Source organism: Tupaia chinensis, unplaced genomic scaffold, assembly GCF_000334495.1.
Source record: "Tupaia chinensis unplaced genomic scaffold, TupChi_1.0 Scaffold000622_1, whole genome shotgun sequence".
Classification (NCBI taxonomy): Eukaryota; Metazoa; Chordata; class Mammalia; order Scandentia; family Tupaiidae; genus Tupaia; species Tupaia belangeri.
In genome coordinates, this window is record NW_006160142.1 from 6,698,536 (window position 1) to 6,719,726 (window position 21,191).

Here is a 21,191-nt window from a genome sequence, read left to right on the forward strand (position 1 = left end):
GCCCACGCCCGCATGCCGCTGCCGCTGCTCGTGGGAAGAGACACGCTGAGGAGGTGGAGATTGCATAAGGATGGGCAGTTTAGTTAGGGGGAGAAAACCCTCCTCCACAAAAATGTGCAATGATGAATGTAAACCAGAAACTAAAACGTTTTTAAAAGTATAATAAAACGATAAACAACAAAAACTGAAAGACCACTGCTCATCCTCCCCGTGTTCCTATCAGTGCAGCAAAGGCACATCCCTGTTTCTCTTGTGGTGTTTTCTTTCCCCTCTGGGATGTTCGAGCTCACAGAGAGAGGGTGGGGGTAGTGAGAAAGCACCCCCAAAGGGGATGGCCACGTCACAATCCCTTCTTCATTCTCAAGGATTTGGGCTCTCGCGCACACCCGCCACGCATGTTTTTCAAGCTATGGGGTCTGGGACTCGAACCACACAGTTGGCTGGATTCAGCCGCCTTAATCACCATGCCCCAACTTATGGTATTTAAAAAAAAATTTTTTAAATGATGGTAAAATTTGCCACAATGCCACTTACCATTTTGTGCATACAATTTAGTGCACGTCATTGTGCAACCGTCACTACCATCCACCCACAAAACTGCTATCATCCCGCAAAACCAAAGCTCTACACTCATTAAATGATAACCCCCCTCCCCTCTCCCCGACCCTTGGTACCCACAGCTCTGCTTTCTGTCTGTACGAACTTGACTCCTCTAGATCCCTCATATGGGTGGACTCATACGGTATTTGTCCTTTTTCTAATAGTGTTTTGATTACACTAGGGGAAAATTTTAGTGGGAACCAAAGATGGAGAAATAATTGAAGTTGGTGAAAAAAATGCTGCCTCCAACATCCTGATCGATGGCCACATGGAGGGGGAGATCTGGGGCCTGGCCACACACCCCTCCAAGGACATCTTCATCTCTGCCAGCAACGACGGCACTGCCCGCATCTGGGACCTGGCTGACAAGGTGAGGGGCTGACTGCCAGCTGGGACGGGCTGAACCAGGGAAGTCGTCAGCCGGGAGCCAGCGATGGTGTGGGGCAGTGAAGTTGCAGGGCCTAATGATAAAGGAAGTCCCACTCACACACATCCGGTCTACCTTTCAGCTGAATGCCCACCTTTCAATATTACAGTGCAGGAATAATGGAATCGAGAGTGATTGTTCTTGTCATGAAAAACACAAAACCTAAAAAGCAGACAATTTCACATCTTCCCTGGATGAGAAGACAAAAATTATTTAAAATGTCAGATGTTCCAAAATAGGCTACTGTAGTTCCATCAAAATCCCAACAAGCCTCCTCTTAAAATAGGGGAAAACAATTTTAAAGTTCATCTGGGATAAAAATGCAAAATAGCAAGGAATAGTCTAAAAAAAAAAGATTAAAGTTATTAAGCCTCACCCAATATTAAAAACAAGTACTTAAGTTCTGATCATTAAAATATCCGGTTTTATTTCTAAACAGTTAATAAATGTTTTTGCTATATTTTTGGTGTAAGGGTTAAAGGACCTGCATGCTGAAGCCTAAGTGTGTGGTTGTCCCACTCTTAAATTCTTATAATCATTTTTATTATAAAATTGATAAAATTTATTATAAAATCAGCTATCATTTATTGAATACTGTTGTGTACCAGGTGCTTCATATACAGTAGAATTAATGCTTTTAATAACTTTGCAAGCAATATTAATATTGCTCCTTTACAACCCAGACTTGCCGAGCCAATAGGTGACAGACAGGATTCAGGATTTGAACCAGCAGATGCCGACATTCATACCTGTTCCCCTAAACAAAAGGCTGGCCATCTGCTGCTCCAGAGCCAAATCTGCCTGCTGCCACTTTCTGCAAATCAAGCCACGCTGGGCCATGTGTTCCATGCTGGCTTTTGTGCTGCGTTGGCAGTGTTGAGTAGTTGCAACAGAGACCACAGAGTTGAGTCATTGCTTCAGAGACCATAGGGCCCAAAAGTCAGATTTACTACCCAACCACTTACAGAAAGTCTGCTGTACCCTGCCCTGAAACCTGTTCCCCACGCTGCTCTGACACAGCATCCCGCCCAAGGGACAGCTCCTCTAAGCAGTAGTGGCCTGAGTGGGCAGCAGAGGCAGCTACCTGCTCCAGCCTGGTGCAGGGTGTCCTCTGAAGACCAGCTGAGGAGGCCAGGGGCTCAGGGGCTTTCCCTGTGTCCATGTAGAAGCTGCTGAACAAGGTGAACCTGGGCCATGCAGCCCGGTGTGCGGCCTACAGCCCCGATGGGGAGATGGTGGCCATTGGCATGAAGAACGGCGAGTTTGTCATCTTGTTGGTGAATAGCCTCAAAATTTGGGGGAAAAAACGAGACCGGAAGTCTGCTATCCAAGACATCAGGTGTGTAAGTGGATGGTGTGGGAGGGAGCAGGAAAGGAGCATTGTCTTTACGGGTGGCTCCCATTCCTGGAGGGCCACGGCTGGGGTGGAGAGCACGGCTGTCACTCAGCAAGCCAACTGTGAAAGGACCCCCTCTCCCACGTTCCTCCTCAGACATGTCTATACTTATTTTTATGTGAATGTGGTAAAAACTACTTCTAATGGGTTATCCTACAGAAGGTCATAGACCTCTGGGGTTTGAGATGGTTGAATTCCACAGTGTTGGGCTTTGGGCCTGCGAGGCCCTTCCCAGAGCAGCCTCCATGCCTGAGCAGCCCCAGCAGCCTCACGGACCATCCTCTTGGATTGCTTTTTCTAGAATCAGCCCAGACAACCGATTCTTAGCCATTGGTTCCTCTGAACACACAGTTGACTTCTATGACCTCACTCAGGGCACAAGTCTGAACCGCATTGGCTACTGCAAAGATATCCCAAGCTTTGTCATTCAGATGGATTTTTCTGCGGATAGCAAATACATTCAGGTATGCTTCAGGTTTACTTCTGTGTGGGGCAACCGGTAAGAACAGTAACAGTAACAGTGGTTTACTCTGAGTACTCACTGTGTCGGGTCATGCAGAGTGCTTATGTACTCTTCACAGGAACCCTTTAAGTATTGTGACGTTTTCCCTATTTTATAAATGTGGAGAGGGGATTAGAGCATTTGAAGAAATATAATTTAAAATAGTATAGTTACTTTTCAGTAAGAAAAGCAGGAAAAATAAGCCCTAATCTTTTTTCTTTTAAAGTTTATTTAATTTCTACTTTTTTTTTTTTTTGAGAGGTTTTTGCTATAGGGCACGTGCGCTCGCCAGAAAGATAGAGAGAGACAGAGAGACAGTGAGAAATCCCCCCCAAGAGAGATGGCCACGCCACAATCCCTTCTCCTCCATTCTCCTCTCAGGATCTTGGGCACGCACGCACACATGCGCCCAGCATGAGTTTAAGCCGCCAGGTCAGGGACTCAAACCATAGTCGACTACATGGGAGTTCAGCGACATAGCCATTACGCTAACTGCTGGTTCCCAAGTTTATTTAATTTCTACTTTTTTTTTTTTTGAGAGGTTTTTGCTATAGGGCACGTGCGCTCGCCAGAAAGATAGAGAGAGACAGAGAGACAGTGAGAAATCCCCCCCAAGAGAGATGGCCACGCCACAATCCCTTCTCCTCCATTCTCCTCTCAGGATCTTGGGCACGCACGCACACATGCGCCCAGCATGAGTTTAAGCCGCCAGGTCAGGGACTCAAACCATAGTCGACTACATGGGAGTTCAGCGACATAGCCATTACGCTAACTGCTGGTTCCCAAGTTTATTTAATTTCTACTTTTTTTTTTTTTGAGAGGTTTTTGCTATAGGGCACGTGCGCTCGCCAGAAAGATAGAGAGAGACAGAGAGACAGTGAGAAATCCCCCCCAAGAGAGATGGCCACGCCACAATCCCTTCTCCTCCATTCTCCTCTCAGGATCTTGGGCACGCACGCACACATGCGCCCAGCATGAGTTTAAGCCGCCAGGTCAGGGACTCAAACCATAGTCGACTACATGGGAGTTCAGCGACATAGCCATTATGCTAACTGCTGGTTCCCAAGTTCATTTAATTTCTTAGAGTGGGACATACAGACAGGCACCTTCAGCAGGGTCTCACTATGCTGTGATCCTCTGCCCGTCTTCCCACCAGCCAGGGTCACAGGTGTACCTGTCATGTTCAGGCCAACTTCAGACTCAAACCTGGGCCTCCCACGTGGTTCCAGTATCGCACAGCCGCACTCTACCTGCAGGACTGCAGCTAGGCCAAGCTCTAATCTTTACTCCTCCCCTCATCACCTGCTCTTCAAAGCTTCCTATTTTCTTATTCTCTTAGGCAACACCTAAGCTTTATGTCCTCCTTTTTCATTTTTGAATTCCAGTCATCAAAAGTGTGGAGTGGCCACAATATTTTTTAAAGGTATATGAATATGAATTCATACTCAAATGTGGAGTCCGTAGTGGGGATGGCACATGGGTGGTAAAATATTCACCAGACGCAGAATGCTAGCAGAAGCTAGGTTATTAGGGCTCGGACCAGAATGTCAGGGCGAGACCTGAGCAGATCCACACCTCAAGGCACGGAGGGCCTCTCTCTCTCTCTCTCTCTCTCTCTCTCTCTCTTTTAGTTTGCTGTAGGTACATGCGCTCACCAGAGAGACACACATAGTGAGACATCACCTTCCGGGGGGATGGCCACATCGTAGTCACTTCTCCCCTATTCTCTCAAGATTTTGGGCACACATGCACATGGGTATGTGATTTAAAATGTGTGGTCGGCCATATGGGATCCAGCTGCCTTAACCTCTGTGCCACCTGCTGGCCCAGGAGGACCTCTTTCTTATGGTTTTGGTCATAGGGAGAGGGTAACGAGAAATTCTAAGCACAGGTCTAGATGGGGGTAGTTGGCAGCCCTGCCAGCGGTGGTGCCACAAGAGAGATGGAACATTTTCTCCTTTCCTACTGCTGGTGACGTTCCTTGTGCCATAAAGGCTTATGGTGGGGACTTACCCTGGCCCTTTCATTAGCCCTTGGTTTAGTTATTTCACCGGCTAAGGCTTGTCGTGGGCCCTCTCCGCTAACCCTCAGTTTAGGTATTTTCTTATGAACTCTCCAGAGTCCAGGTTCCAAGTGTGGAGGGGTCATGCTATTCATGTTCAGTCATTTAAATGAATAGCGTGGCCTCTCTGCACTGGGAACCTGGGCCCCACATGGGAGCCCGGAGTCAGAGCTCATCACTGGGTCCTGGAGGAATTGGCTCGGGCAAGGGGGAGAGTGGGGTTCTGCCTGTGAGACTGCCAGCTACCACACAATAGATTTTTCTAGCACTCAGCAAATATTACGCATTTGCAAACTAGCCTGGAGTTAGTCACCGTGAAAGGAGGATGTCACAGGCATTCCTCAAATACAGACCGAGCTAGGCACTATGCTAGGCTTCTGGATGGCACAGTAGGCCTGGCCCCGTCTGCTGGAGCTTGCTCTAAAATGGAGAAGACAAGCATGAAACAGTCACAAAATACACATAATTACAATTTGTAATTATGTACTGAGAAGGAAAAGTACAGGGTACCGAGGAGCATTTCACAAGGTGCTGAATTTAGATCCACTTCCTCTCTGAGAAGTGATATTTAAGCTGAGGTCTGTAGGATGTGTAGGAGTTAGCCAGCAAAGAGGGGTGGGAACACTGTTCCAGGCCATCTGCGTGACAGCCCCGCGGTGGGGAAGATCCCCGCTCACTCCGTCAACAGAAGGGAGAAGGAAGAGAGCAGCGAGGCTGGTGGCAGAGAAGGAAGGGGTCGGGGGCTGGAGAGGTAGGCCAGGCCATTTGCTAGCAAATGTCCTTGACAGCAGGAAAAGTGGTCAGTTTCCTCTGGACATCCAGAGAAGCAAGGGCGACACTTTTAAATCCACCTCCCTCAGCTGCCATCATTAAGAAAACGTGCCTTCCCTCTGTTCCTAAGGACCCTGGTTCCCTAAGAGGGATTCCTGCCTCAGAATCATCTGGAGGCTTTGATAAATCACCGATTGCTGGGGCCGACCTCAAGGGATCTAAATCTGGTAGCTCTAGGCTGGGGCCCAATACTTTCATTTATTATTACCCTAAAAAATGTTGTTGTTGTTATAGGGCACATGCCCATACCAGAGAGAGACAGAGAAAGAGAAAGTGAAAACGCAAGCCACCAGGTCCAGGACTTGAATCGCAGTCAGAAGTGTGGGAGTCTTGCATCTTGACCACCACACCACTTGCTGGCCCAGAATTTTTATTTCTAACAAGTTTCCAGATGATGCCCATGATGCTGGTCAGAAGCCACATGTGGAGAACTGCTGCTCTGACTGGGGAACAGCAAGAAAATGAATGGGAAATGCACTTTTCGTGGGAGCTTTCCTGCGAACTGGCCACAGGCTTTGCAGCCTGGAGCTGAGCGTGGGTTTGGAGGAAAGCCCTAGGGATAGGGGCTGGGTCAGCAGCTGGGAAGCAGAACGCTGAAGGGGAGTGTTCTGGATGGAGAGGAAAGTCCATGAGCACGGGCTCCTTCTGCCTGCAGGTGTCAACAGGAGCCTACAAACGTCAAGTGCATGAGGTCCCCCTGGGGAAGCAGGTAACCGAAGCCATGGTCATTGAGAAGATCACCTGGGCCTCCTGGACAAGGTGACTGGAGGAAAATACTGCTTGAGGAAGTCACAAGGGAGGCAGTCTCCTGTCCCAGGCTCAGCCTCCCGGTTTGTGTGCAGCCTGAGGATGCTCAGAGATGAACTCTTCTTTTGGGGGTGAGGGTGGGAGGCTTCTTGGCACCAGTGCAGCCACTGGCGTTGATTGGACCTGGGCTTCTGAAATGCAGGGTCCCTTTCTGTTGAATCTCTCCCATGAGTCCCAGCCACATCCAGCAAATTCAAAGGGAAACCACCTCTCAGTCAAGCCCAGGTGCACGAGGCCTCCAGTCACCAGAGGAAGGGAAGCGGGGGTTCGAACCTCTTGTTAGCAAAGAAACAATGCTTGCCAAATCAAGGGAAGAGCCCCTCACATTTGTTTTCCAAAATCACATATTCAGGACTCTAGGGAAGAGGGGGAATATAAAAAATGGGGGTCACTTTTCTTTTTGGAGTCTAGGGGACTGAGGCAGACACCAGGACACAAGCGTACAGAGGGGAGGGGACTTTGTGTCATGTCATAGGAGCTGCATCACCTTCCCCCCCTTCTTCCTGGGAGGGATGACAGAAACCTCTCCTGTCTTCCTAACACTCCTTCCTGTTGGAACAGCATTCTGGGAGATGAAGTCATTGGAATCTGGCCACGCAACGCAGACAAGGCTGATGTCAACTGCGCATGTGTGACCCACGCCGGCCTGAACATTGTCACCGGAGATGACTTTGGGCTGGTGAAGCTCTTTGATTTTCCATGCACAGAAAAATTCGTGAGTTTCCTCAGAGACCTCCCTGCACTACCTCCAGGCTCTCTTCTGCAGTCCGTGGGGCACGTGGTCACACCCAGGTCACCCTCTGGGAGATAGAGGCTCTCGTCCAGTCCTATGGAGACTTAGCAATGTCATCTCCCTCTGGAGGGGCAGTCTTGGAACCCAGGAAAAGGGAGGGGAGAGATAGGCAAAATGGCCAGAAGAGGGGCAGGAATGAGGCCGAGTCAGACAACGCTGGCTGACAGATGTGCAGACCAAAGGGGCCTCCCCCAAGTGAAGGAAGGTTCTGGGAGGTTTCGAGCCCTGGGAAGGGCAGGCCTCTTAGCTGTCTCCATGTGCTTTTGCTCACAGGCCAAACACAAGCGTTACTTTGGTCACTCGGCTCACGTGACAAACATCCGATTCTCCTACGATGACAAGTACGTGGTCAGCACTGGAGGAGACGACTGCAGGTACTAACCTGAGCCGTCTGTTTGGGCTCCCCTCCCCAGGCGCCCTCGGGCTGGCCTCTCCCGGGGCGGGGCAGGGTCAGTGTGGGAGTGAACGGGAAACCCTGACTCACTATGGACAAGGCAGGCTCTCAGCCCCAACCCCCATGGGCCAGGGTCCCCAGAGACTGTGTTCGGACTGACAAGAAGCCAAGGGATGTGGCATGCACTCTGAGCGCTGCTGGGGAAAGGGGCAGGCCGGTGAGAGCCGAGATGGCCACAGCCATGGGGTCAGCGTACAAGTGGGTCAGAACAGAAATTCACCGGTGTCCTAAGAGGCAGGACTAAGCCACAGCTAAGTGTTTGAACAGACCACAGACATCCTAAGAAACACAGAGGGCAAGTGCTGGCCTGAGGTCACCTTTTAGGGCCAGGTGAGAGGTGACGCGGGCAGGCCCAGTGCTGGCAGGTGGCAGGAGGGGACCCCCATCCAATCATCTGACCCTGAGCTGGGGCAGGCAGCTCCCAACCTTGTGAAACAGTGCACTGCTCTGCGCGAGCCCAGCTGGGGAAGCTGGTACTGGTTTCCAGAGGCCCACCAGCCTGCCCCACAGATGTCCCTGGCCTCTTCACTGTCCTGGAGTCAGCAGCTCTCTTCTCTCTCACAGAGGCATTCCTTAGCAGTGGAGAACGAGACGGGGCCTAACTCACGGGTCTCCCAATGTGGTGGGAGGGCGTGACGGCAGCACAGATTCTGGCTTATGTTCGCCCCAAGGAAAACTCTGGGAAATAGGAGAAGGCAGTGCGTGCACGCTCAGATTTCTTGGTGCTCTGAGTTAAGGAGAAAGGAAATGTCAGTCTCCTTCCTTCTCAAAAGTATTGGGTAGGAAATGGCCAGGAGGATGCTTTCTGATGGCCTGGCTGGGGGCACCATCTCCAGCCTGCCGTGCCAACCACTGCTGGCACTCAGAGCCAGTGCTGACAGGTCCCCGTGGAGTGTAAACAGGGAGCACCAGACAGTGAACAAGCTAGAACAAGCAGCCTGTGCACACTGCTCACCCCAGCGTAGGAGATACGAGGTGAGTTCCATTCACTACAAAAAGCGTTGAAGATGAAAGTGCAGGCTCTGTAGGCCTTTGAGGCCTGGGAGTAGACCGTGATTCCTGGCTCTGTGCTAAACACTTGACGGGGCTCTCTGACTCAAGTGGGGCTGATAAAACCTTTTCAGTAGTAACAGGAGGGACCGCATCAAGTTGCCAAAAGTCCTCCCTGACCACATTCAGACATGTGAGCTGTGGAGTCAAAGCCCAACAAAACAAAAACAATAGGCCTTTCAAAATAGAGTAGACTTTTAATGGGTAGTAAGGTCTCTGGTTTGCTTTGTGAAATAAAAAAGATGTTCCATATGTCACCTGACCCTGACTTAACCTTGCAAGATTGTTTTTTGCTCAATGAAAACGTGATGTCCGCCACACGCCGTGACTGCCTGGTCTGCTTTTCCAGCGTGTTCGTGTGGCGATGTCTGTAATTGCCAGAAGCCTCTTACAATTTTGCTGCTGCTGCTACTGCCCAGCACTGCAGAGGCAGTGCCCGGCGCCTCCTCGCCACGGCTGCTGGGGAATGCCTACGATGCTGCTGTGGGGACGCACAAGCTCAAATGCTCCGGACGCGGTACCGCTCCGTAGTCTGGACACTCCAAAACTGTGACGCCGAGAAGGAAGGTCAGTTCTAAGGTTAAGACTGCTCGCCTCTGTTCCTGAGACTACACTACACTAACTACACTGACACGTCCTGACAATGTAGCCCACTGACAAAATTTCAAAGCCTCAGTTACCCTAACCAATATGTAGCTTTTAATTTGCATCAAAACTTTTACAAAAGATGTTTTGCTATTATGTTTCTATATACTTCAAAAAATGTTCATTTTTACAAATAAGTTGAGACAGCTTAAGTTAGATGCAACGGAAGTACTCCTAGAAATATTGATAGCCTCTGTTCTCCACATTTAGCTTTCAAAACCAAATGAGCCATGTATAAACGAGTTGAGAAAATTAATTTTGTAACATTTCATTTGCAAAGTTTTATATCCATTAAGTGCCTTTGAGAGTTTCCAGTTGTGTGGGCTGCTGCCTCACCTCCACAAATGATCTCCTTTTTACATCTGGTGCTAAAACTCAAAACTGAGGAGGCCTGCAGGACCCTTAGCAGATAGTCTGTCGCCTGTGTCCTGTGTCTGTGTCCAGCCTTCCTAAATGAAAGACACCAGTTACCTGCTTGGGAAATGTACTGGTTATAGGTGAGCAGCGAAGGAACTTGTGCTCAGGAGGGGCTAGATGGGCTTTCATTATGTTTAGTGCCAAACCTGCAAAATCCAAAATAGAATTCAAATAAGACAAACCTTTACTACAAAATGGGGGGTGGGTGGGGGGGTGTCCAGTAGATCCAGGAGGGTGAGCTGGTTTATCTTAGCCAATTTTAAAATGGTAGTAAATAAGGCACCCTGAGGCTGCACCTTGGTTCCTCAGCCCCAGAATAGGGTTGATTTGACTCTGTTCATTTGCTTCAGGTGAGCTAGCCCGGTCAAGTCCATATTAAAACAAATCTCTGTGGAACTCATTAGTTTAGAGGTCCTTGGAGCTGGAAATGTGACTTGGATAATATTAGCCAGAACCCATCCCTAAGCCCCACTGGTCACACTTCCCACACAGCCAGCCACTGACCACAGGATGGGGCTGACAGCGCCCACTGGAAGGAAGGTGGACAGGGACTGGGGCTCTGGTCACGTAGACACGAGTTAGTCCTCTAGTCAGGGAACTAAATTCTGATCTTGAGTTGCTGGCTATTTGTACTTGTCGGTTTAGAGAAAAGGTGAAATGAAGCATTTTCAACTAAAGAATAGATTAACATTTACCACAGAAGTGCTTCAGCATTCTCAATGGATTAGCTCACTCATTAAGCTATTTTTTATATGCCAACTTATTAATGCCTTATGTTAACCCACTCTAGGTTCTTGGGCCCACAATAGAGTCCCTGTGCAGTCCTAATTCTGTTTTCTGTAACCATGTGACTGGTGATGCTGAGTGATAACTATGTCTGCCTATATTGTACTTCTGACCTTTCTCACTGATTGGATCTTGCATTGAAATAACCGTAGGGAAGAACAATGAATTGATCAATGATGTGTACAACCATATTTAAAGAGCAATAGTGTCTGTGTCAAGAAAACTTCTTAAATCTTATTTGTAAACATTTATATGGTATGACTTTATGTATGTTCATAAATCCTGCACTGTATTCTACTATATGTTAAAATATTGGTGCATGAATTTATTTTCAGTTATCAAAATATAAAAATACATTATTTAAAGACATTTTGGTATGTGGCAAATAAATTTGATTATGTAAACATGTTCATCATTTGACATTTGTTTTCAAAGTAAACATCATGAGCTGGAAAACCTTTCTAGCTCAAATTACCATTCACTGGTTGAAGTAAAATCCCCGTTCAGTGTATACTATTCATCTGTGCAGTTCCGCAAAACCAAAATATCAAACACACTTTTAAGTCTATAAGCTTTATTGATACTTCGCTTTTACAGTTCACAAATGCATTCCACAGATTTAGTTCAGTACAGCTTAAACCACAATAGTATAAATCTTCATTTTGTAATTTCTTGCATAACAATGTTTGATATTTGCAAACGTTTTTGGAAGCATTAGAGTCAGTCCATAGATTCAGTTTGTGACAAAATTAACTACAATAAGTCTGTGCAATGAAGTTGATGTTGGAGTCCTATGTGCATGGCATTGTTTCACGTTGAAAACAGATGGTAGTGCGCCTAGAAATATAGTTTCTTTTTCTAGCTTATGTGCTTTGAAACTACACATGTATAACCAATGACTCTCTGAAATATCAAGCACTGTGGGGCAGCCGGAAGGTAAAGGTCTAAGCTTTGTGAAACACTATATATAGATATATATATATAATCTATATTTACTTATATTGGCAATTAATATAACAGTAAAATTCACAATACACCTAGAACATACCAGAAAGGCAAGGTTTTTCATCCCTGCTTTCATGGTATGATCTCGTCTAAACATTTCATTTCAGAAAATCTGCATCAATCTACACAGACCATACACAGTGCACAAACTGTGAAAAGGGTTATTTTTTTCAGCTCCACCGTCTCTGCAACTTTCCAAAATACAGCAAGACTACCTGCAACAAAGTGTAATATACAGCTTTCTCAGATCATTTATTCACCAGTGCTTCATAAAGGAAAAACAAGTATGATTACGGTTTAAATCCATACATAGCAGCTTACAATACTTAAGATGATGAACACATGGCAGTCAAGACAGGTCATTTTTCCTCAAACAGTGCTTTGCTAAAAATAAAGATCTGTGAAACTGCACTGCAACGTCAAGGGTTCATCATTCCCTGACCCTCCCCCATGTAATCAAATGAATATCCCCTTTAAAGATGAACTCCTACTGTTAAGTATCTTGGGCTTTTTCATTCAGCTTTGCGCTTCAATCCAGGGATTTTTGCTTGGATTCTACAAAGAAAAAGGAGAGAGATAAACGTCTGTGTAAATATTTTAAATTTCTAAGTATTTTGTTTTCTCCCTCTAAGATGCCACCCTAGAAGAAATGATACCCTAAAGTTGCCAAATTATAAAATATAATTTTGCAACCTGGGCCTCATGAATTAGATTTAAGCCCAGCCTTAAATACATATAGCAAACATAGAAATTTATGATCCAAATGTCAGTAACTATGACATTGCACTTATGGTCTAATGGAGATTTGTTGCCCATTATGCCTATGACAAGAAAATGTAATAATGCATTCTTTTACAAAATCCAGCACACCTTACCCTTAGCGCAAGCTGCAGTTTTTAAATACTTACTTAGCCATAGCATCTTTAACATTTTTATTTGCAAGTCCTAGATAGTGATCTATCTGTGCCTGAAAGAGATATACAATGGAGTTATTAGCTAGTTACCATTGCTAAAGAATCTTGTTAATCATTACTATGTGCCAACAAATTAAAGGCTTAAGAAACCATCACATTTCTCATTTTTATAAGGCTTTGGAAACTGGCACTGATGCATTTGTAAATCCCACACAATAGAGTGGGCTCTAATCTTGAAGTCAGCAGTTAAGAAATTACCTGATGCCGTTCATAAATAACAGGAACACTGAAGAGTGAAATTAGAGCTGCAAAGGGAAGAAGAAAAGAAAAGACTTGCATGTTTTAGGGAACAAACACGACCAAGCTATCAACTAGTTTAATAGAAGATACTCAGGATATTTTTAACGGGGGAATGAATACACGAGGTGCGCCTGGGTAGGTCTAATGTTCAGGCGACACTCCAGGAGGATGCATTTCACTGAGCACGGCTGCAGGAACCACTCCTAACTCCAGACCACATCACAGATTTTATAAAACACAGGAACTCCTGGTTAGATTTGTGACTGCACCCTCAGATGAGGCCGCCATTTATCTTATCTGGTTTATCACTGTTATTTGGAGTAGTCTTCAGGAACTGGAATAGTACTTCAATAAACTGAGTATTCATTTCAGCAACTTACTTGAGATTACAAGCTCAAACATACATCCTCTATTTTTCTTACAAATAAGAATATTCTCCACTAAATGTCTAAGTTCCTTGTCACGCAAGCTTTTTTTCTCTGCAACTTTTCTTTCCAATGGTTTGTTGACTTACCCAAAATCAGCAGTGTTAGACCATTGAACAAGGCACCAACATAGGTAAAGACCCACATCAACACTGCAAACTACAAGAAAACAACAGCCTATTAAAAATAAAATTCAACTTTCTTAATTAAGCTCCAAATAAAAGCATCCCATCAAAATGCAAACTTACTAGAAGCATATAACTTGAAGACTTAGTAAAATAACACAAACACTGCTAAGTCGCTGGTCTCGAGTCAGAATTTCAGAATCCTCACTGAAACAATTAATAGATTTGACCCACTTTCTTTAGATTACACTACCAAGTAGTTGATTCTATTTTCTCAGGAGAAAATGTACCTAAGACACACCTTACCTCTCCAGCTCTAAATTTCACTCCGATAGCATTTACGGTAAGACTGGAAAGTACTATAGCACTTACATCGTTAGGTGTTAAGCCATGTGCTACATGATGACATTTCAGTCAACGACATGCATCTGTGACTAGACTACACCGTATGGAGTAGGTACATGCTAAGCAATGTCGAGGTTGGTGTACACTCTGTGGCTCGCTCTACAACAAATCACCTAAGGACGCACTCCTCGGCACATGTCCACTCAGTTGTAGACTCTACAGGAGTACAGGCATAGGTTGTAGCAAATACTCCATTTTATATCAGAATTTTGAGGGCTTTGGATGTTGGTATCCATGGCAGGGGCCTAGGGTGGGGAGGGGCTAAAACCACTCTCCCTCAGATACTGCAGGACAACTGTACTCCTGACTAGGAAAATGAAGTTTCAAGTACCAAAAATATCACCCCTGGTACTTTAAGGATCAGGGACTGTTGGACCAGTTCTATGTATGTGTCTTTTGCAGGGAGGGATTCATTTTTAAGTTTTTGCCATATGTGTGTGCTTGCCAGAGAGATACGAGATAGAGACAGAGAGGGAAAGTGAGAAAGTGCCCACCAAAGGGGATGGCCATGCTACAATCCCTTGTGCTCCGTTCTCCTCTCAGGATTTTGGGCACTCGTGCACACGTGCCCTGCGTGATTTTCAAGCCACCTGCTGGGCCCCATGATATATGTTTTAACTGCCATGGGTCAACCCTGGCAATGACTCTTCAACACTTTTGTACCTATTAACAAACCTAACTATCACTATTCTTTTAGTCACTGTCTTTGTTATTTATTTAACAAACACTGATATACCTGCTGTGGGCTGGGCACTGTTTTAAAGCGTTACAAATACATGTTCATTTCTTTCTCTTAGCCTTATGAAACAGGCACGATTATCCCACAACCAGAGATGCAGACCTTCAGGAACAGATTATAGCAACTACAGATTTTACTGCTCCCTCCAGGGGCTGGGAGCCACAGTAAGCGGACTTAACTGCCCTACTTTAGTACTCCTGGTTTCAAATCTGGGATAGTTTTTAAATAATCAATTGCGGCAGTTTGGGAAAGACCTAGGTTCTAAAAACCTGTTTCATTTCCGTTCCTGTCCATACTTTATTCGGGGACAGACAGAGGATTTCAATGTTTTCTGCTAATTCTAAACTCTCCTGATATCACACAAAACTACAGAGGCTCAATGACATATTCAAAGCAGTTCTCAAAGAGACTTATAAGCACAAAGTCAGTCTTTATTTTATTAAACATTAATCAGCAGCAACGCCTGGGCCTAATTCAATCATTTCGCCATCATTCTGACCTATACAGCAGGTAGCAGACCTAGCACCATGATGCCTCCACCTACAGTGATTATTTAGGCATATACTGGGTTGTCAGAAAAGTCATGACCTATTTTTTCCATATTTATCTATCTGTCATGACTTTTTCAACAACCCAATATAACAGAGTATAAGTGAAAAAAGTAGTAAATATTTCAGGGTCACATAGAATCTCCATCATACATTCTCTGTTGTTACAACCCTTAAAAAATACAAACCACAGGGCCAACAGGTGGCAAAGTGATTGTGACACTGGACTCTCACATGGCCCACTGCAGTTCCAGTCCCAGACTCGGCAACTTGAAACTCATGCTGGGCGCGTGTGTGTGCGTGCCCAAGATCCCGAGAACAGAATGGAAGAGAAGGGATTATGGCGTGGCCATCCCCCTGGGGGGGGGGGTGATTTGCTTTCTCTCTCTCTGTTTCTGTGTCTCAGGCAAGTGCACTCGCCCTACATCAAAAATTTCTCATAAAACAAAACAAAACAACAAAACAAACCTGCCCTGTTCTGAGCAACTGCTATAGGAGTGGTAGAAAAATTTAAAGGATGGTTTCAGGTAGCCAACCTGTTCTCTCTCACAGAGCTGCAAAGACTCTTACTGCAAAAGCTAATTATAACTTCTGCACATGAGCAAATTACTATAGAGCAGAAGAGCTATTTTTAATCCACCACTGTCCACGAGTCAAAAGGGAAGAGTTAACCTTCAACATTTTAGAAGAAAGGGTTCTAAGCAATAAAGACACCTTTACTGAGACAGGATTCATACAGCTGCACATACACACGCTAAAATTAAGCACTAATTTGGTCATTAAAGTCACTGACAATGCTGCACTCCAAACTGACAAGGAGAGGCGGCCAAGGCTTCACACCTGGGCCGTCTAAGGGGCAAAACTGTCACTTGCTTCTTTGAGGACAATTTTCCTAAAAGCCAGGCTATCCAGGGGCAAAGAGGAACAGAGGAAGGCCTCAACTGCCCCTGGGGTCAGACAATGAGCAAAGATGCGTGAGAATGAGGCAAACTGTATTATGACTGACTCTCCCACGAGGCCACCCACAACCCAGCTCCGTGTACTATAGCCATGCAAGTACTCCAGATCGATGTTGCCAAATGTTACCATTTCTTTTTCTTTTTCTTTTTCTTTTCTTTTCTTTTTTTTTTTTTTAAGAGAAATTTTTGCTATAGGGTGCATGCACTACTGTGAAAGACTGAGAGACAGAAAGTGAGAAATCACCCCCGACCCCAGGGGATGGTCACACCGCAATCCCTTCTCCTCCATTATCCCCGCTGGGAACGCACGCACGCACATGCGCCCAGCATGAATTTTAAGCTACCCAGTCTGGGACTCAGACCACAGTCAACTATGTGGGAGAGTCCAGCAACGTAACCATTATGCATGCCATCTGCTGGTCCCCAAATCTTACCATTTTAAGGAAGAAACCGGAAATTTACATTTTTATGTACTACTAGAATTTGGGATCCAGAAGAAAAATATGGGGTAAGGGATTCCAGAGAACACACCACCAGAAAGGGTGCTGGCAATCACAACTAGCATCTCGGCAACTGCACAATTACTGGAGTTGTTACATCATAACAATAGCAGCTTTAAAAAAAAAAAAAAAACCCAAAGTTAAATACTAGTATTGATCCCAAAGAAGAGACAACCACAACAGAGAGATTAATAAGCAAGTTACTAGATCAGAGATCAGACCCTTCCAGATCCGCTCTGCATACTGTCAAGCTGTCTACAGAGGAACCGTCACTGAGGGCTCTGGCACGTCGTGCGTGCTGCCATAGACCAATAACAGCTGGGAGTAGGGAAGGGCTCTCAGTTTGGACCCATGGACTCTACCCCATTCCAAGGCAAATACCTCGGGACATTACAGTCACTGCGTACCAACCAACCGGGGAGGTCAAAGCTCATCTCTGCTTCGGGCGGTCATGAGACTAGAGGAAAGAAGCTGTACGCTGCGGTGATCTAACAAAGATACTGAAAAAGAGCAAGGGCCGTGTCTTGTTTGTCCTTCCAAGGAAATGAAGGGATTAAATTTAACCATGTATCACACACTTCATTACAGAGCTCTGCAGATTTATGGCCTCTCGCTGCAGGAAGAGGACATCTTTAAGGACAATTGAGAAGGGTGCCTAACAAAACTTCAGAAATTACCTGGAATTTCATAAAATTTCAAAAATTTTCTCCTCTTAAACACTGAAATGATCTGACTTTTTGGATGCCTTCAAACTCACTTGGTTAGTATTAATCTCTCTCTAAATCCCCAGTCCATTGTTCTTCTAATTTTTCTGTAAGCCAAAGATGCCTGAAAGAAAGCTCTAAATACATAATGTTAACAGCTGCATAAGAGCCTGACGGCGAGATGTTAATGCTCATCTGGGTCAGCTATTTCTGGAACTCAGGCGTTTTTTGGTTGGCTTTCAGAATTAAAACTGGATCGTGGAACCTTATGGCTGCCTGATGTTCGGACAACTACAGCTAGAAAATTTCTTACAATTTTAACATAATTTTTCACTGAAGTCACAGAACTATTATACAGACTATGGTCTTTATCATCTGAAGCCATACTACAGAAAATAACCTCTCCAAAAGCACCTGCTCTTTGTCCCTACTAAGTAAATATTAGATGATTTGGCGTTTCAAAAGGCAGGAACCCTCTAATAAATGTCAGAGCCTTAATGGACCCCGGAAGCTGAACACAGTAGAGTATCTCTAGTGCTCTTCTTTTCTAATTGGTGGTGGCAAGTGTATATGTGCATGGGGGGGGGAGGGGCGGTACAGTGGATTAGGGCCTAGAGTGTATAGCTTAATATAGACATTTTTTGAAACAGGGTAGTATCTCCAGAAAAATTCAAAACTTCAGAGGATGAGCCACTCCTACCTCTTCATCTCCCCAGCTATGGGTAAAGTTTACAGCTCCCGGGAGATTCCAATATGCAGCCAACAGTGGGCACCGCTGCTTTAAAACAAGAGCCCCCCATCCAGTGATCCCTTACACAGAACCTGAACTGTGCCTTAACTGTTCAACTATTCTACCATTTAACACCGCCAGCGTTTCTCTATACTCATTTGCTGGTGGTAATAGGTGTTATCTAAACAAGGTTGACAAATACCACTAGGTCAAATAAAGCTACCCAGTCCTCATCCAACCACTCAGAGATAATAACTGCATACACTAGATTCAGGAAAAGAATACATACGCAGCTTCTCAGTGTTACTAAAGAACATCCTCTTTTACTTCCCCTTCATTCATCCTCTTTCCTCTACACTCTGCCTAACACTTAACGGAACATCCCCACTTGAAGAAATACAGCCTTTACAGTGAATCTTGATTGTTTTCGTTGATCATTTCATTGTTTCAGGGCTTGTAGAGAAATTTTATACTATGAAATGTTTGAACTAAATTCTACTAAATGGAATTATAAATATTTGTCAGTTTTTAGCCCATACTATCTGCTAGGAAATAAGACTATTCCTCAATCTAGGGACACAAAGAATTTCTAGGATTTAGACATCTGTAGTTAATTGCAAAGTAGCATCAGATGGAATGATTACACAAAAATTTTAAAGGCTAAATCTGCAAAACATATTTTTTGTTTTCCCAAGTCAGTCAGAAGACCTAGACAGGCACACTGATTTCACATCAGGGCTTTAATAGTACAGATAGGCCTTTAAGTGTGATTATTTCTCTAATCACATATTAAAAAAATACAGGCTCCCCCCACACAATGCAAACAAGGTGACAGTACGGAGGTGAAAATGTTTCACAAGCTGGTAGAAGTGGCTCTAAAATTTTGGGGTTCTGAGGAATATAGCTTCAAATAGAAGTAGGGATAACTGTGGGACCAGCAGGTGGTGTAGTGGTTAAGGCGCTGGACTCCCACATGGCCAAATGCAGTTCGAGTCCTAGACCTGGTGGCTTGCTTTCTCACTTTTTTCGCTCTTCCTCTCTCTCTGTTTCTCTCTGGTCAAATTAAAAAATAATAATAAATAAATCTTTTAAAAATAGTAGGGATAATTGTGACCCAGAATCTGAAAATGCAGCATGTATGTGTATATATAATTTTTTTTCTCTGTAACTTAAGTTACAGAGAAAAATCGCTTTCAAATTTTTGATTAAAAGCTATTATCTATTAGCCACTACTTATAAAATGTTCATTGTCTAAATAACAAAAAATATATATATAAAAAATTACCACCACTTTTACTTCAAATTAGGATGGTTGCCACTTTCTAACTATAAGTCTTACCATCTCCAAGTAACTCTAATCAAAACCTGGTTTAGGCCAGCCCATGGCCTGGTGGTTAGTGCAGCTGGACTGCACATGGCTGACCTCACATTTCAAGCCCCAGACCTGGAAGCTTGAGAAACAGAGAAGGGCATGGATGGCATGACCATTCTCCATGGGTAGTGCTTTCTCACTTTCTCTCTCTTCCCCTCTCCTTTCCTCCTTCCCTGGTGAGCACACATGCCCTTTAGCAAATTACAAACAAAACAAAAAACGTCTGGTTCCTATAATTTTTTTAAAAACTCAGTGTTATCTAAACAAGACGACAGATTCACCTGAAAATTGGACATTATGAGCAAACTTTACAAAGATTTAAAAACTGAAAACAAGCATGTAAAATAAATCATTCTAAACAGGGTAAATGGATTTTCCTTTTATGTTGAAAAAGTTCAAAGAGAATGGGAATGAAAAACATTTTTTGCTGGCTTTAGGGTGAGAGAATATTACTTCTACCACTTGTGACTGAAATGCAAAAAAGGGTCAGGCCATACAATGGCCCAGCAGCATCCTGTGCTGCTCTCCAAGGCTGACCCACATGGGAAGGGTCTCGGCTCATGTTCAGTCTGAGTACACTGGGCACCCACACAACCATGATCCAGAGGCTGAAACTGGAACTGGATCACTGGAACACCCTGTTAGGGTGCTGAATCTCTGCCTCTTTCTTTTGCTCATGGAGACAATAAATATATTTTTAATAAAAATAACTTAAAAAGGCAAAAAGTAGTGAAGAGTCCTCTCCCAGAGAGAAAATCATTTTTAAAAATGTTTTCTATAGGGGATAGTCAGAGTTCAAGTATTAGGGCAAAAAGTGTATGCTTGGATCTCAAAATTATACCAAAATAAACTTAGACTTTAATTCTATTTTCCATGAACTTTTTTTTTTTTTTTTAACTTCGCTATAGAGAGCACATGAGCTTGTCAAAGAGACAGAAAGAGGTGTGTGCAACCTTCTGGCCATGCGTGCACATGCACCTGACATGTTTTTCAAGCCACTGGGTCCAGGACTCGAACTATATGGTCGACCAGGTGGGATCTGGCCGCCTTAACAATCATGCATTCCATGGACTTTTTGATGTAATCTCCTATAAACAAAAACTGTGTAGAAAGAAAGGTAACATACTAGCAATCATTTTTATAAAGAGCCATGGGTGAGACCTTAAGTGTTCTGTATTTACACAGCACCCTTTACTCAATGGAAACAAACAAATGGCATCTGTACTGCTCACATACAATGACATTAAGAAGGGTTTAACTAAATTCTCATGTAGCAGAATCCCAAGGTCCATCAAGAAAGACCTTTCTTACACATCAAAGCATACACCTGAATTGCAAAGGGTTTCACATCTGCTGCCTTTGCATAGGGAGAAAAAGATAGATACCCTGTGGTATGTATGTATGTATTTATTATTTTGGGGGGTTAACATACTTTGAGACCTAAACGCCAGGTTCACTTTATGTGCTCACATGATATAGAAGTTGGTATTTATTCGGAGCCCTAAATAAATCACCACGTGAAGAAGTCACCAAGCAGCTTTCCCGGAGCTCCAGGATTCCCAAAACACACTACACTCCAGAAAACTAAACAAGTAAGTTTTCTTTTATTTCTTTTCTCCTCATAAGAATTACTGATTATTACAGACGAAAAGTAGCAAACTATAACTCTAATGCAAGTCACTTCTTTTTCAATAT

At 44.5% G+C, this 21,191-nt stretch overlaps 2 protein-coding genes across 2 annotated transcripts in view; one reads left to right on the forward strand and one right to left on the reverse strand.

Moving 5' to 3' along the window:
- EML6 (EMAP like 6) overlaps window positions 1-11,711 on the forward strand; it is a gene marked incomplete at its 5' end in the record, with an annotated part of 331,238 nt that extends 319,527 nt beyond the window's left edge. The window contains 7 exons of the mRNA XM_027775960.1: window positions 782-970; window positions 2,194-2,366; window positions 2,725-2,887; window positions 6,474-6,577; window positions 7,187-7,340; window positions 7,692-7,792; window positions 9,272-11,711. Of these exons, the coding sequence (XP_027631761.1) occupies window positions 782-970; window positions 2,194-2,366; window positions 2,725-2,887; window positions 6,474-6,577; window positions 7,187-7,340; window positions 7,692-7,792; window positions 9,272-9,296 (909 nt within the window). The remainder of the gene's footprint in view (window positions 1-781; window positions 971-2,193; window positions 2,367-2,724; window positions 2,888-6,473; window positions 6,578-7,186; window positions 7,341-7,691; window positions 7,793-9,271) is intronic.
- Window positions 11,646-21,191, reverse strand: part of RTN4 (reticulon 4) — a 46,326-nt gene continuing 36,780 nt past the window's right edge. Inside the window, exons 5-8 of the mRNA XM_014591796.2 lie at window positions 13,504-13,573; window positions 12,948-12,994; window positions 12,684-12,742; window positions 11,646-12,330 (exon numbers count right to left, since the gene is read on the reverse strand). The gene's annotated coding sequence lies outside the window, so the exon portion shown is untranslated. The remainder of the gene's footprint in view (window positions 12,331-12,683; window positions 12,743-12,947; window positions 12,995-13,503; window positions 13,574-21,191) is intronic.